At 32.5% G+C, this 18,571-nt stretch overlaps 1 protein-coding gene across 1 annotated transcript in view; it reads left to right on the forward strand.

Annotated features, from left to right (window-relative positions):
* Positions 1-14,691, forward strand: part of LOC100373873 (WD repeat-containing protein 88-like) — a 30,516-nt gene extending 15,825 nt beyond the window's left edge. Inside the window, exons 4-9 of the mRNA XM_085500067.1 lie at positions 4,955-5,093; positions 7,438-7,564; positions 8,457-8,641; positions 10,882-10,964; positions 12,241-12,402; positions 13,117-14,691. Of these exons, the coding sequence (XP_085356193.1) occupies positions 4,955-5,093; positions 7,438-7,564; positions 8,457-8,641; positions 10,882-10,964; positions 12,241-12,402; positions 13,117-13,263 (843 nt within the window). The 3' untranslated portion in view covers positions 13,264-14,691. The remainder of the gene's footprint in view (positions 1-4,954; positions 5,094-7,437; positions 7,565-8,456; positions 8,642-10,881; positions 10,965-12,240; positions 12,403-13,116) is intronic.
* Positions 14,692-18,571: the final 3,880 nt, after the last annotated feature.

The following is an 18,571-nucleotide window of genomic DNA, read 5'->3' on the forward strand; positions in this document are numbered from 1 at the left end:
ACTTGGATTGTGCGTGGTTTACGCCTAGACCGTTCGTATTCTTGCTGTTTGTCACGCCTTCCTTGTGTAGTTTTCACACGTTTAGCAGCAGGCTCCTGGCAGTTTAAATATCGCCACATACTTCGATGTAGACGTAACTCTGCAACTATTGATATCAGCGTGTTTGATGCAAATCAAAGATAGCAGAACATAAAATGAAAGCGCGAATTCTATTTGTTTGAATCGGAGGCTTGATCGGCCTACAACCAATCAGATCGTTTGTTACAGTTTCCACGTTTGGCGCATTTCGCGATCATTCGGCAAGCTTGAATTATGACTCTTATGCCTACATGTAGGTCGATGAGTGATGCCATTTGTTGATCAAACGTGCAAGAAAACGCAATTTTGAAACAATTCTCGAGTTACCGGTACTATCGATATTTATTATATATTTGGTCTTATAATCATACTAAATAATGGAACGTTTTTTTAGCTCCGCTGTCGACTTTGTCGAGCAGAGCTTATCATATGAGTGATTGTCCGTCGTCACCGTCGACCGTCGTCTGTGTCAATGTTTTACTTTTTCGACTTCTTCTTGAAAACTACAAGCCTGAATGTTTTGATACTTGGTGTATATGTACCTTGGGTAGACCTCTCTTAGGTTTGTTCATTTCATGTTGATATCTTCAATTCTCTAATTTTGGTGAATATTTTTGTCATTTTTGGTAAAAAGTGATATTTTCGACTTCTTGTTAAAAACCGCAAGTGCAATTGCTTTGATATTACATATATAGGTACTACATGTGGACCTCTCTCAGATTTGTTCATTTTGTAATGATATCTTTAATTCTCTAATTTTGGTGAATATTTTTGTCATTTTTGGTAAAAAGTGATATTTTCGACTTCTTGTTAAAAACCGCAAGTGCAATTGCTTTGATATTACATATATAGGTACTACATGTGGACCTCTCTCAGATTTGTTCATTTTGTAATGATATCTTTAATTCTCTAATTTTGGTGAATATTTTTGTCATTTTTAGTAAAAAGTGATATTTTCGACTTCTTGTTAAAAACCGCAAGTGCAATTGCTTTGATATTACATATATAAGTACTACATGTGGACCTCTTTCAGAATTGTTCATTTTGTAATGATATCTTTAATTCTCTAATTTTGGTGAATATTTTTATCATTTTTGGTAAAAAGTGATATTTTCGACTTCTTGTTAAAAACCGCAAGTCCAATTGCTTTGATACTACATATATAGGTACTACATGTGGACCTCTCTCAGATTTGTTCATTTTGTGATGATATCTTCAATTCTCTAATTTTGGTGAATATTTTTGTAATTTTTGGTAAAAAGTGATATTTTCGACTTCTTGTTAAAAACCACAAGTCCGATTGCTTTGATATTACATATATAGGTACTACATGTGGACCTTTCTCAGATTTGTTCATTTCGTGATGATATCTTCAATTCTCTAATTTTGGTGAATATTTTGGTCATTTTTGGTAGAAAGTTTCGACTTCTTGTTAAAAACTGTAAGTCCGATTGCTTTGATACTATACATATTGTTCATTTTCTGATGATGTCTTCAGTTCTTTAATTGAAATGTGCATTTCTAACAGCGGAGCTATCTCAGCCGATAGGCTGCTTGTTTTAAATATAAATTCATGGTCGGTCACAAGGACTGATGGTCTTTCACAGCTCTAGGCCCTTTACACCCACTGTCGGCGTGAGGCCGACGGACCGCCGTTAATTTCGAACACTGCATATCACTGCCATGCTTTGACTGATTATGATAAAATTTTATATACTCATTATACATCATGACATAGACATATTAGTTTGACTATCTGATTCAAAATGGTCAAATGGCAGTAATTTTTGTGCTAAAAAAACCATCAAAAATCAAGCATTTCTGGCATTCCAGAACTGGATCTTGGCGTTTATGTATGGATTTTGTTCAAACTTGGTACATACATTAGAGATTATAGGTTCCTGATGCACGTCATTTTATTTTTCAGATCGGATTAAAAATGGCTGACTGGTGGCCATTTTTTTTAAATGAATGCACTTCTAGAGCCATATCTCTGATATGCTTTGATTGATTATGTTCTAATTTTATATATTCGTTTTACATTATGTTATAATTATATAGATGTATTCAAAATGGCCGACTGGTGGCCATTTTGTTTTAATTAATGCTGTTCCAGAGCAATATTTTTCAATATGGACAAATACTCTTTTGATGATCAGATACAAGATGTCAATCATGTTAATGTTAAAAAATCATCAAAATCAAGCATCATCTTCTGGATCCATACTTCTGGCAGGTTTATGTTCCAACTATATTACTACAAACAAAACTATACATATATCTTAAATTTGATAACTAACAGGGACTGTGCCATGCATGGCTTGTTCTATAAAGTATTCAAACTGAATTACATTTACAAATACTTTGTCTAGTCACATGAACAGTGATTCGCCTATCCAATTTTATTAAAAGATTGAGATGAATAGGGGCCCGGTGTCCATTTCTGAAACACGCACAAGATAGAATGGAATCGTATGTGAAAAAATTGTATAGCTATTGTGTATGAGCCCACAATATAGAAATTTACATGGCTCTTAAAGTCAATCAGCAATTGTTTCATTTATCTTTTCTTGAATGACCAACTGTGTAAAAGCATTTCTATTCATGTCTATTCAACCCATTCTTTACAATCAATTGTTTAACAGTTCTCCCCTGCAGATGGAAATTTCCAGTTTGTTACAAATTTTTTATTGACCTATATTATGCATGTAGCAATACATGTCCATAACTTTTCAATTTGGGATCAGATATATACGATGACTTCCACCCATCTTGCTTTTTGTTCATATTGTTTTATCTTAGGCATTAATTAACAGTGACTTGTGATGATTTATTTTTTTTACTAGTCAGACAAAAAACTTCAACTATCGATAGTAATTAAAAGGCTTGTTAAAAAAATGTAGCAACCCCAAACAAAGATCTTATTTTTAATCAGATTGCATAACTATATACTTTTCTGATGTGTCTAACAGAGATGCAAATTAGCTATTAGAAATATATGTTTATATTGAACACAGTGTTGTGGAATGCAGATAGCAAGAATGTGATTTGTCTGAGCTTGGCGATAATACATTGCATATACCCGTTACTTGAAGTATGTGGTAAAAGAACAAATTTAATCTGAAAATAAAACTATCCCTAGAGAACTAAAATGAAAGTAAAATAAACTATTGGTGTTGATGTCGGTGGCAGATTTTGATATTTTGACTCATTTATGCAATTGGCATTTAGTTTGGTGCAGTAATCATATCTTGGGACAATTTTCACCTTATAGAGCGAGTTTACTTGAAAATTTATTTGTTTTTATTATTATATGTATATTCATTTAATGAATTGTCTAATTAACATATTTTGTATTATTAGTAATTGTATATTTATCAATCAGTCAGTTGGCTGATTACATATTATGTAATTGTTAATTGTACATTCATTAATGAATTGTCTAATTACAAATTATTCATTGTATATTCATCAATGAATAGTCTAATTACATGTATGTAGCTGATAATTGTTTATTTAATTATTAGTAACTATGATTTACTGTGATCACATTGGTTGATGCTATCCACTATCAATCCCCTTAATTCAATGCAAATTAGTCATTCCAATATTTCCAATATTATATATACACATGTACATGTGTGTATATATATATATATATATATATATATATATATATATATATATATATATATTTTTTTTTTACTTAAAGATAATAAAGTTAACGAAAACACTAATTTTGATTTATTTGATATTGATTTGAGAGTACTTTTCTCTAGAACCCTGTCATGCATTTCAACAAAAGCAGCCCCTGATTAATTAAAGGCGGAATGGCCATAGTAAATAATTCACATGAAAAAAAAGACACAAACAGCACTGCTGTGTTATCCATTGTACAATAGTGAGTTAGTGAAATAGATCATTAATACTGCACAAAGTTCATTGATTAATTCAATATCTATCATTGGGATTGCACTTTGTAATCATGAACACCTTTATCTAAATGTACATTGTTTACACTTTTAATATACATTTTGTTTCCTGTTCTTCATCTGTTGAATGATTTAAGACTGATCTGCCACTTTTATTGGCTGGGAAAGCATATAAGAATTTGCTCGTGACTGTTTTACAGTGGAGTACCTACCAGGGTTGATTTCTTTTGAACATAAGCAGAAGTATATATAAACTGAAAATTGCAATAGTTGCATACTGAATCATTCTAATTGTATCTATTTCTCTAATTTATGCGAGATAATATGCTACTAAGAACAAATACAGTATAGCCTTTTTTTTGAATGAGCAACAACTGGTTAATACTATGTTGTTCTTTTTAGCTTTTTGATTCTCGTGTGCAAAGCACAAAAAGCGAGTCTTTGCAGTTAGTGTGTCTGTCTGTCTGTCTGTCTGTGTGTCTGTCTGTGTCTGTGTCTGTCTGTTTGTGTGTCTGTTTCACTGATATCTTAAGAACCATACATTGATTTTTGATGAAACTTGGTGCGTAGATGCTGTGGGCCAATGCGCAGATTTGATTAGGTTTTGGTAAAAATCCATGCATATTAATTATCTAATTTGCATGATAATTAAGTAATTTTTAGCTGTTCCATGATATTTCCACTGATATCTAAAGAACCACTCATTGGATTTTGATGAAACGTGGCACATAGATGCTCTGAACTAATGCGCAGATTTGATTAGTTTTGGGTAAAAATCTGTACAATATTAATTATTCAAAATAGTTCTTTGGCAGCGATTTTTTTTTGTAAATGTATACTGTTGCCATATCTCTGAACTCTGTCATGACTGATCATGTTCAAACTTGCTAAAAATGTGTGACATAATAATTAATATGCCATTGTATTGTTACTATTATTTGTAGTGGCAAGGACACCATGATGGTATTGTTACCTGTTGTAAGTTTTCAAATAATGGTAAATATGTGGTATCTGGATCGGATTTGGACTACGCATTGAATGTCTGGAATGCTAAAGATGGCTCTCTTATTCATCATAGAACAAGTAAGATTATAGTAGTTGTATTTAATATTACCTCTATTATAATACTGGTACATATGTCAGTGTATTATATTCATATTTTGTACTGTATGTGCCAACTAAAAAGAATGCATGTAAATTGCATCATACCTTATGCAAATTTTGAATAATGAATACCGGTAATTACCGGTAGTGTAATCGCATACGCTCACAATGTACACATGACAGGGGTGATGTGCTGTGTTTAATAGAGCATACAATATTTTCAAGACAAAAGCAGATAACCATATATTGTGACCACATCAACCTGCTCTATATTACTTTTAAATTTATTAGTTCAAATTGCTCCAAAACACTACAGACAAATACAGTAATACACAACTACAATAGAATACACATGTTGGGAAATTGAAGCTTAGGAGAGACCAGGAAATGCATATAAGTGACTGTACATCACCAAACCTCAAAATTTCACAAATAATGTACTAAATCTATTCACAATGTTTTGTACACTGGCAATCTTAATCAAGACAAGTACAATATTTAAATCGATAGACAACAAATTAGCAGACAAAAATCCAAGATAACAGTATCATGCGTGTCCGACTTTGCTCCTATACCTGACTTCACCCCCTCCCTCCTATTTTTGGGGCATTTTTTATTTTGTGGTTATGTCTTCCAAAATACCCCAAAAATTGACTGAAAATTTTAAAATTGCAATAACAATTATTTACGATTTTTTTTATTAATTTGATACACGCAGGCTAAATTATTTTCATTTATTGCTGAGTAATTATAAATTTACCACAGGCAAGGTTATACATGTTAAATTTATTTAATCCTTTCAGTTGACAATGTTGATATAAAGATTTTGTTAAAGAGGCAGATACTGGCAGACAGCTGTCTACTTGTTCAGTTGGATACCGTACTTTGTATTTTTTAAATCTGCAACCTATAAAAAAAGTGTCACATTTTGGCAGAGCCTACTTTCCAGATCTAGCCGCCTACTCCAGTACTTAGCGAAACCTCTGGGTGATACCTCTAATAAAAAAAAACCTTTTCATTGTTCACTCAAAAATGCTAGAATAATTTTCTGATTAATACAAAATACTACCGGAAGATATACATACATATAAGTGGCTTGAATTAATTGACAACTTAAAAACCATGCCATATGGCTTGGAACTGTAACACACTCAGAGCCATATGCCGGCCAGCAGCATTAAAAAAATAAAATATCATTCAAATTTCTATGAGTTTGCCATTAGTTGAGTTGAGTGGAACATATGTTTTAAAGATTCACTGTTTACAATAAAATATATACACAGCAAATAAATCTGTGTTAACAGAAGTGCCCCATGTGCTTTATTATAGATCCATACTTATATACTTACTGTACATGCACATTTATCGCATAGATATACTTTGTTAGAACAGCTGGTATACATGGAGCTGATTGTCCAAAATAAGAATAATTTTGCTTCTTGTCATGAAAAAAAAAGTAATATGATGATGTTTTTTTTGGTTTTATTTATTTTGCTTCTCATTGGGCTAAAAAAACATTCAATATGATGATGTTTTTTTTTATTTTTGTTTTCTTTATTTGCTTCTCGTTTGGCTAGAGACAAATTTAATATGATGATATTTTTTTTGGTTTTATGTATTTTGCTCATTATATTACATGTAATAAAAAAACATATCTGTCTCACTGGGTTGTTTTGGAATATATCTATAATAGTAGTTGTGACTAGTACACATCTAAATAAATTTTATCTTAAATTGTGTACATGTACTTATAGCTGCAATAAATGTTACTTTGTAAGGTACATATAGTTTGCTTGGAGTTTGTCTGTAGCCACATACTTGTTGCAATAAATATTACGATAGTAGCAAGGAGTTTGCTGCTAACTCATGTGAATTGGTTACTTGTAGCATATTTGCGGTAAATTTATGGTAATTACATGGATGCGATAACAATAATTGTTGGTATACATGTGTGATAAATGTATTTCCTTATTCAGTTGTACGTGGTGCATTTCACTGGTGCACCCCCAACCAACCGCACTCCCCCTACAAAAGTTATAGATTTCTCACTGACACATGCATGGATTTGAAGCAAAACTTGTTTTGGTGGGGATTCCTTTAAAGTACCTGGTTAATGATTTGCTTCAGTAAAAACAGAAAACATCAGCTTGTCAGGATTGGTTCGAATTTCCCTTCTAATAATACAGATATTTTGGTACATTTGATTCGGACTCAAGACATGCCAGTGATGCTCCAATACTCTTATATATACCGGGTATGTTAAAACATTGACTAGTGATGCTTATATTAATAAAGTCATGATATTCTGATTCAATCCCATCAGATCACCACAAGAGTACAATTGCTAGTTGTTCATTTTCACCAAATGATGAACGAGTATGTACTACATCTATGGATAAAACAACAAAAATTTGGGATACAATAAGTCATAATGTCACTGTTACTCTCAGGTAAGTTTATTTTGCTAATTTATTTTCACCTTCGCTGTCACTTTGATGAAGAAAAGGTATATGAGATGAAAATGACTATCCTTGTCATTGTTGTTGTCGTACAACTATTGTGGTTACAATAACTTAATTTGTTTTTATCATATCTTATCATACTTGGATATTTTAAGTTAAGCCTTCTACCTCCAAGAGCATGTCGAGCATGATTTTTTTCATTTCTCTATATAACCATTACCTAATTCACTTTAGAAATAAGCTCATTATTCGTTATATTATTAGTACTTAGTATTTTCTTGATATTTTCACTAAGAATATTTTTTTTATTTAGTTTTTATTCACAGTCTTAGCGAGAAGTTATTATTTAAATTTCATCTTTTTGGCCACATGATCATTATGCCTCAACTTGGCATATACATAATATGTGTTATAATGTGTTATAAAATATTTCTGTTCTGAGACATGTTCTATCATGTTCAATTACATGAAATTGCAAAACAACTCAGATTGATAGCTCATTCTTGTACAAAATAATTCAAGTGAAGCAACTACATGTAATTGGTGAAATATTAACAAAACAGATACTGCCATTAATGCATTTGTAAAACATTTCAGGTCCCACAAGAAAGCTTAATACATGTACTTTTAACATGTGTGCAAATATTTCAAATTATTAACATTTTTCATTTCACCAAATTGTGGTTTCTTATTACCCCTGGTACAAATTAATTTCATTGTATACAACACATCAGTAAACAACTCTCGCAAATTATTCCTCAAAAAATGCGGATACCAACAGCCGCCACACCTGAACCCTCCTGTTCAACAATTGTATTATCATTGTAGGCATATTTACTGATGGTAACAGATTATAATTAATTGATCACTTTCCCAACAGGAGTCACATTAACGTGATATCAACATGCTGTTTTAGTAAAGATGAGAGACGTCTTTGTACCGGATCCTGGGATAAACAATTACAAATGTGGGATATATCAACTGGCATGTTCAGATCTGAAGGACCAGTTACCTTAAACAAAGGACATGAAGGATCAATTAGTTCATGTCAGTTCAGTCAAGATGGTGAGTTCTCTTTATTATGACCCAGAGTTCTATCCAGAGTAGGAATCATACATAAATCAAAGAATCAGAGTAGATTGTGCTGTTAATAGGAGCAATAATTGTTCTTTTTATTAGAAACCAAAACAGTGTGAACCAGACTTGATTGATTTTTGATTATGGACCACAACAGTGTGAACCAGAGTTGAATGTTTTTTTTTTTATTAGAAACAAGAACAGTGTGAACCAGAGTTGATTGTTATGTTGATTAGAAACCAGAACAGCATGAACCAGAGTTGAATGTTTTTTTTATTAGAAACCAAAACAGTGTGAACCAGGGTTGATTGTTTTTTTTATTATGAACCAGAACAGTGTGAACCAGAGTTGTTTTTTATTGGAAACAAGAACAATGTGAACCAGAGTTGATTGTTTTTTATTATGAACCAGAACAGTGTGAATCAGAGTTGAATGTTTGTTTTTTTATTATGAGCTAAAATAGTGTAAACCAGAATTGATTGTTCTGTTGATAAGAAACCATAACAGTGTGAACCAGAATTGATTGTTCTGTTGATTAGAAACCATAACAGTGTGAACCAGAGTTGATTGTTCTGTTGATTAGGAACTAGAACAGTGTGAATCAGAGTTGAATGTTTTTTTTTTTATTATGAGCCAAAATAGTGTAAACCAGAATTGATTGTTCTGTTGATAAGAAACCATAACAGTGTGAACCAGAATTGATTGTTCTGTTGATTAGAAACCATAACAGTGTGAACCAGAGTTGATTGTTCTGTTGATTAGGAACTAGAACAGTGTGAACCAGAGTTGATTGTTCTCTTGATTAGAAACCAAAACAGTGTGAACCAAAGTTGATTGTTTTTTATTATGAACCAGAACAGTGTGAACCAGAGTGGATGGTTTTTGATTAGGAACCAGAACAGTGTGAACCAGAGTTCATTGTTCTGTTGATTAGAAACCAGAATAGTGTGAACCAAAGGTGATTGTTTTTTTAGTCCCCATTCGGACGCAATCCAAAAACGGGGACTTATGTTTTGACCTATGTGTGTCCGTGCGTGCGTGCGTCTGGACCTGTATCTTAGAAATGCCTGGACCAATCACAATCAAACTTCACACATACATCATACATGATATTATACATATGCACGTCAATTTGTTTCACAATCTGATTCAAGATGGCCGAATGGCGGCCATTTTTGTGCTAAAAATCATCAAAATCAAACATTTTTCAGCTGTTTACAGATGGATTTTGTTCAAACCTTGTATATACATTGGACGTTATAGGACCTTGATGCACATCATTTTGTTTTACAATCTGATTCAAGATGGCCGAATGGCGGCCATTTTTGTGCTAAAAAATCCTAAAAATTAAGCATTTCTTGGCTGTTTACAGATGGATTTTGTTCAAATTTAGTATATACATTAGACATTATGGGACCTTGATGCACATCATTTTGTTTCACGATCTGATTTAAGATGGCCGAATGGCGGCCATTTTTGTGCTAAAAAATATTAAAAATCAAGCATTTCTCGGCTGTTTACAGATGGATTTTGTTCAAACTTGGTATATACATTAGACATTATGGGACCTTGATGCAAATAATTTTGTTTTTCAGATAAGATTAAAAATGGCCAACTGGCAGCCATTATGTTTTAATGAATGTGGTTCTCGTGCCATATCTCTGAATTGCTTTCACTGATTATATTCAAATTTCAAATATTCATTATACATTATGTCATAGATGGACAGATATATTGGTTTGACGATCCTATTCAAAATGGCCAAATGGTGGCCATGTTTGTGCTAAAAAATCATAAAATATCAAGCATTTCTGGCATTTCTGGATGGACTTGAAACATATATTAGATATTACAGGTTCCTGATGCACATCATTTATTTTTCAGAATGGATGTCTGACGGCCATTTTGTTTTAATGAATGGGCTTCTAGAGCCATATCTCTTAAATGCTTTGACTGATTATATATTCAAATTTTATATATTCGTTATACATCTTGTTATATATATACATGTATTCAAAATGGCTGATTTTGAATGCTGTTCCAGAGCAATATCTCTCAATATGGACAAGTACTTGTTTGAAGACCAGACACAAATGTCAATCATTTTAATGTTAAAAAATTATATTCCTGACATAGTTATATTCCAGATATATCACTATAAACAAAACTATATATCTTAAATTTGATAACTAACGGGGACTGTGCCATGCATGGCTTGTTTTTTTTAGGTTCATTATTAGTATCTGGTTCATATGATCAGACAGCTGCCGTGTGGGATGCAGACTCTTGTATCTTGAAACTGTCATTAAAAGTGAGTATTCCATAAATCTCAGAAAACCTACTAATCAATGAAAACTTCTACTGTAATGTCTGTCCAATGAAGTCCTCATGCATCAATATCCAGTGTTATGTTATTCTGATAAATGTTATGTCTTCACTGAGAAATGCAGCTAAGCCATTTTGACGCATCACTGATGCAAGGGGATTAAAATGACATATCTGGTAATAGTGATTTTTGATGCGTCATTGACACAATCAAAATGTGTAATTTATAGAAATAAAGATTGACTTTTTCTTGAAAAAGAATTTGTAACATATCGTAATTGTAAAGACATGAATTTATTAATTTAGGTGTACATAAATGCCACTTAGAGTCCTCTAAAAATTGCTAACCCAAATTATCGAACACCCCCTATGCTTGACAAATCAAACTTAGAATACTGCTATGCGATGTTTAATCATTGAAGTTCAAATTAACATTTAATTATTAATTTTTTTGCTTACAAAAATCACAAACGACTGTATGTCAGAGGGCACACTGCAGCTCACATTACAATCTGAGCATCAGAATTTCAAGTGAAGCTAACACTACTTATGCTCTAAAATGAATATGTATACCATACCATGCTCTATTTATAGCACATGTGCTTACAGTGCCATTTATAGCACATGTGGTTACAGTGCCATTTAGCTTGAGGTTTAGAGCTAGATTTTACTTGCTATCAAAATAGCCACATATTTAATCTGTGCAGAGTAATCTGTCTTAATAGGTGAACATTGAATAATTAAAAATTATTGATGAAAATAACACATGCTTTAAAAATTAAAAGTTTTTATTAAAAACAACCAGATCTTTATCTATAATCGATTTTTAATCAGATCACATCTTGAATGATTATATGAAGCAATCAGCTGCCTCAATAGATGATTTTCCGTACAATTGCGAGATCTCGCGTAAGACGCGCGTCGAACGTCTGCTGCAAAAATCGAACGATTTGATTTTGAAATTCGAGTTTCTTTATTTCGTAGCTCACATCGACCAGCCGATCTTCAACAGAGGAATATTGCTTTCGAATACCATTACTTAATCAAAATTGTCTATCATCAAATGTGTACAGCACATTACTGAACATGGAAATGTCCCCAAAATATTTTCGTGTTTGTCGAATCCCACGCGATGTTTGTCGACAGAACGACGCTATGACCTTTGTTTGTCCTGTTTTTACGTTTGATTTCACGCATAACGCGTGATTCTCACAGTCAACGAAAAATGGTCAATTGAATCTACATAATACTTGTTGTTGCAGGGTCACATGGATTGGGTATGTGGTGTTGATATTAGTGCAGATATGAAGTGGATCCTCTCTGGATCTCGGGATAAAACAGTCAGACTGTGGAACATTGAAGACAGTGATAATATACCTTTAGTTATGGAGAACAAACGCAGCATGGGGCTGAAAATTGTCAAGGTAAATATGTTAATATTGCCTTCAACAATTGGTAAATGTAAATTGTAATCTGGGATACAGGGTTTGCCCAAACCATGAAAAGATAAATTTACATTTTTATAAAAATTAATAATTATGCAAAGTAATACACTTATGTAGGCAGATAATTGACAAAATATGATTCATTTTGTGTATCTGTTGTAATGTTAGAAGTGTAGCATGTTACGGTATATAATAGTAAAACGTTTTATGGGATATAAACTTGTAGTCAAGTTTTTAGTTGTCTATGTTATTGAGCACACACAGTATGAATTCTGCAATTGAATGTTTAGTCATTTGTGAGACAATTCACTGCAGGTTTTCACACGCTCAAAATATTTCTTTAACTATTGCACTTCAGAGATATCTTGTAATCTACATATTGACACCAAAATATCAAATATCTTGTAAATTTTCCATGGCAACCTGTGCACTAAAAGGGCATATTTTTGATGACCTGAAGTATAATATCAGAAGTTTAAATTGCATATGAAATTAGCATACACCAGCATGGTAATTAACCTGATGACTGTTTCAGGATGTCAATGAAATATGTTGAAATCAGTGTATTATGTAATTATGCAAAGTAGCCACTTAATATGCATAGCAAAATAACAAAATCTTTGTTGGCACAATATGTGTACCCAATAATACAAGTTTCATCAGCATAGATGTGTTTTCTCCTCTCTCTCTCAGTGTGGTACCTGTGGGAAACCATTCTCGATATCACAGTTGGAAGATCCTAGCGAGTTTAAGGTGTGTGTATTCTGCAGACTTCATAAAGGTCGCCCTCTAAGTCACATGACTTCTATAGCTACTGATGAAGATGTTCCAGAAATGTAAGTGAATTGGTGAACTAGAATTTACCATGCATAACTTGATCTTCTCATATTGTATATTTTGCTGTAATAAATTGAAATGAATTGGTATTGGTATGGATTCTCTCCACAAAGCTGCTCACAATGCCGCCATTGAACCTTGAGGTATTTCGATTTCTGCTGATGTCATGATCACATTATAAGTCTTGAGATTCAAAGTAAATTACTCTTTACTAATTTGTTAGTTTTAGTTATGCATAGTCACATGATTCTGATCCACCAATTAACAATGAAGGTTAACTGTGGTTGCATCATGTCTAGTTGATAAAACTTGAGTAATTACATTGTCTGGTATACTTATCAGTTCTCCATCCTTGAAAACTATAAACAGATTTATAAATCAGCAATCCTTGATATTCTTTCAAATCAGTGCATTATTTAAAAAGAAATATAGCAATTGTATTGTGCTTCTTTTATGCTAACATTTTTTTTGTAAATATAGCAGTATTTTTTATATATATTTGTAGGGTTTATAGAAGTAGGATTTGAAATTGAGTTTGTATGGTTGGTTGTTTTTATGAGTTTTAGGGGATCACAGTTGCTTATTGCTTTATGTCAACAAATTATTATTCTCCATTGCCATCATGTTAGTAGACAGTGAACTACTGCTTAGTCCTAATACACAAATGTAAATTAAGGAACAGGATTTTTCATCCACAATGACTTTGTGTGATTGATTATATTCATAGAAGCTTCTTGATGTGAAAATTCACATTTTATTTAAAACAAGTGTTATTACATGTGTTATAAACATTGCATGGAAGCCATTTTGAACATAACAGACATGTTTTTGTTTTTTTTATATGTTCAGACCAGATTATAGGCCGGAATTTGTTATTTAGACTTTCCTTTTCATCCTATGAGCAATTGGAAACTTACTGCAGCACAAATGAAGCACATAACAAAATTGTGCAAAACTATGCAGGGGTTTTTCTAAACCGGGGTGCAGCGCCCTGATACTCGTGGCTGATGCCCTCTTATCGAATTGCCAACTGAACTTTAATTCATAAATATATTTCTTGAGCCGCGCACTTCATGCTGCCTTACAACATGAAATCTTTCTCAAATATATTTTTCTCCATGAAAACTTCCCAGCAACACAAGCTGACAATGTGTCTAGACACTAAAATCACTCCAACAATATTTCAATGACCATAGATACACCATTAAAACGGCACAGAAATCTTACAATATGGGGTTTCCAGGTCTATCGCCTGTGTGTGCTCCAGCTTTTTCATTTTTTCTAGAAAACCCCTGATATGTATCCATGTATTTTGAATATATCATATTTTCTCTATTAACAGTGCATGCAATGACAGAAGGTTCACATGTGTTGATTCTTAAATATTTTACTGACCCAGTATACAATAAATGCAATTTTTATACACTTCTATATGAGCTAGATGTTTTTCTAATGTACATACATGCTATACGACTTTCTTTCTAAATGTGTTTTACAACATCCTGTAGGCTGGCGTACTGTGATGTCATATGTATGCGAATGTTTGATAAGAAATATCGCTCACTGATCAGGAAACACTCACAATCTACAAATTGTTTTATTAATAGGAATGCATGCATATATGTTTAAATATAACAGCAGCGAAAAACAGTCACTGCGCAGGTGTATGCGTACAAAACGCAAACAAGTGTGATAGCCTATAATCTTCTGAAATGTATACGTGTATGGAATATAGCTTCAGCATATCCCAGTGTATTATAATGTACTGTGAACCATGTATGTTTATGATTTGATCACACAAGAATACAGTATAACTGCAAAATATGCATGAAGGCAGTACATTGGTCAAATCAATGCCAGAAAACAGATGGGAAAATTTATGGAACAAATGGCGCTACATTTTGAAATGAATGCAGATATTGTGCCATAATTGTGCAGTATTTTACAAGATCTTTTCATCCTACCATATAAGGAAATGCAAATTCCAAATATGGAATGATTATGCACATAAGCGTCCTCTAATAATAAAAACAAACATGGCTGCCACCAGAGTTTGACTGGACTCCACACAAAGAAGTTCGCTGATTCTGTTCTAAACTTTTTGTCATTCCCATGATGTTTCCTTGGAAGAAAAAGATGTACGTTGTATAATAATAAGGTTATTACGAGGATACCTCAAAGTATGCACTCGGACAGTACGCCATTACATCAACCTCCGCTGCGCGTCGGTCGATACTTCTACTGTACTGTCAGTCGCTATTATCTATTTTCAAACTGAAATTGGACTGTCTCTTTGTTTGCCATGTTTTATAACTTGTGGTGCTAGAAGTCCTCCAACCATAACAGAATTTAACCATTGTTAGCAGTGTGACATTACATACACATAGGCTTGTATAAGCCACATGGATTTGTACTTTTGAATACCTGACTCATTTTTAAGCATCACACTGTTGTCACAACAAATCATGCCTGAAATAGGTCACACTTAAGATGACAAATAATTTGTTCACACAATTCAAACTTCAGCCCCTAAAACATCAAATTCCTTTTTAAATCTGAATACATGTTGCATCATGTTAATATTTATTTTTCATAATTCTATATGTGTATTGCTGGTTTTTGAGATGTGTAACAATGCAGCCACACAGAACTCATAGTTACCTATGAATAAACTGTATTTGGTACAAGGGGTATTAGACATGAATATATCCAGCTGCCAGATTATTTCAGTATATTTTAATTTTGTTGCAAGAAATCATCTGTAAAGGCTGTATATACTTTAATATCCATATCCCCCCCCCCCCATTTTGTAAAGATTTGTGATTGATGTATACATGTATTTGTAATATTTGAATAATTGACAGTGGAATTTTCAGTATTGATTACATTAATGACTTGTGCTAGGCATATATGTATACCGGTACTCTGTAAGGTGATGGTATTGTATCCATTAGCATATGCTGTAGGTTTCCAGGCCTTATAGAGCTATACATGCTGTACCATTGTAAACATACAAATACTTATACCAGGGATTATTGAATTGTCAACTCGATCTGCGTTTGTTGGCGTATTTTTAATCTATATAAAACGCTGACAAAATATGAACCGTTATGAGCCGAATAAGTAAGTACAAGTGCAGACTAATATGTTACATGGATTATATTTAAAATACTAACAGAACGAAAATCAATATTTCCGCAGTATGTTTTCACAGCTTATATCCTACACTTTCTTTCTACGAAGGAATTTAATTTCTGGAATAATTTGATCAAATTCAATCTATTTTCTCAATACAAGAAGCAAATAGTTGTAGCGTATGCATGTTATTACACACTTGAAATGTTGCTGTATATTTCAGTCACCCTATGTTTCAATAAAATGATTCAACTGGCAACCAGAGTGTGAATTATGGAGTTTTTGGCTCCCGTATGTGCAAATTAAAGCAATGTCTGTCTGTCTGTCTGTCTGACTGTATGTATGTGTGTCTGTGTCAAATTTTTTTTCACTGATATCTCAAGAATCACTGGTTGGATTGAAATGAAACCTGGCACACAGCTACTATATCCTAAACACCAGCTCTGATTAGATTGTTGGTACAAATCTGTGCATCTTAATTAGGTAATTGCATCATAAGCATTTTTATGAAGTTCAAGAAGTTCAAATATGTGGTAACACAGTTTCTAAATATATGTGCATATTAATTATCTCACTAATTAACTGTCTACAGCTTGTATCTTAACAACGGTTTGTTTCAATGAATTGAAACTTGGTATATGCATTGTAAACTTGATTGCCTGATAATAGTTTTTAGTTAATATGCTCACTTTGATTTGCAAACTTATATACTAATTAACTGTTTTCATCATATTTGGTGTATATTATAACAATTTTGATTGAAACTATGATCAATATCAAATGATATTTTGAAGTTAATCTGTTTATACTAATTAATTTACTAATTAACTGTTTTAGTTTGTTTATTTTGTATCATATCAGTAGTTTAATCTACAGGCCCTCTATCATATGATAGAGAGACTGTGTTTAATCTAATGGCTTGGTTCTCGCATATTGTTACATTTTTAGTTGAATGTCTAATCCTAGTTTCAAATCAATACATGATAATTAGCTAATTTGCATACTGATCAACTAATTTTCAACACACATTGTTTATATTCTAACAGTTCACTTAAATGGATTGAAACTTTGTACAGACTTGCTTTTTTTGTAGATTAATGTGTAACAGCTTCTAATTAAATCCAGGGAAAAATACTAAACAAAGAACTTACAGTAAACTTAAATAATATCAAAGCAGTTTTTAACAAGAATTCAAAAATATCACTTTTTACCAAAAATGACAAAAGTATTCATCAAAATTAGAGAATTGAATACATCATCACGAAATGAACAAATCTGAGAGAGGTCCACCGGTAGTACCTATATATTTAATATCAAATCAATCAGACTTGTGGTTTTCAACAAGAAGTCTAAAATATCACTTTTTACCAAAATATATCAAAGCAGTTTTTAACAAGAAATCAAAAATATCACTGTTTACCAAAAATGACAAAAGTATTCATCAAAATTAGAGAATTGAATACATCATCACGAAATGAACAAATCTGAGAGAGGTCCACCGGTAGTACCTATATATTTAATATCAAATCAATCAGACTTGTGGTTTTCAACAAGAAGTTTAAAATATCACTTTTTACAAAAAACATTCATCAAAATTAGAGAATTGAAGATATCACAAAATGAACAAATCTGAGAGAGGTCTACCTGAGATACCTATATGTATAATAGCAAAGCAATTTTACTTGTGATTTTTGACAAGGAATCAAAAATACCAAAAATATTCATCAAAATTAGAGAATTTAAGATATCACGAAATGAACAAATCTGAATCTATGTTGCAAATCTGAAAGCATTTGGTTTAACCATTTCGAAGAAGTAGGGTAGACACAAATGTAAAAAGTTGACAACAGACAAAAGGCGACCAAGGACAATCACTTATGAATATTAATGTGTGACAGGTGTCATGATACAAAGTTCTCAAAACATGTATCCACCTCCATGATGTATCGAACGACTTTCAACTTTTGCTGGAGTTACTGTGGACAGAAACGAGAACTTGTCGCCGCGCCTTTACCGAGATTGCAAGAGACAAGCTGAAAGTTTTGAGAAACACAGTCCCTGTACTGTGATTTAAGCAAAATATAGAACGGAGAATTAATGAAGGGTTCACTTGGCGATGGCGCCGGTATCTTATGCAAATAAGGGCGTTTGAATTACACGATTAAATAGTTTAGTA

The sequence above is a fragment of the Saccoglossus kowalevskii genome, chromosome 6, assembly GCF_978046115.1.
Source record: "Saccoglossus kowalevskii chromosome 6, keSacKowa6.1, whole genome shotgun sequence".
NCBI classification, from domain to species: Eukaryota; Metazoa; Hemichordata; class Enteropneusta; family Harrimaniidae; genus Saccoglossus; species Saccoglossus kowalevskii.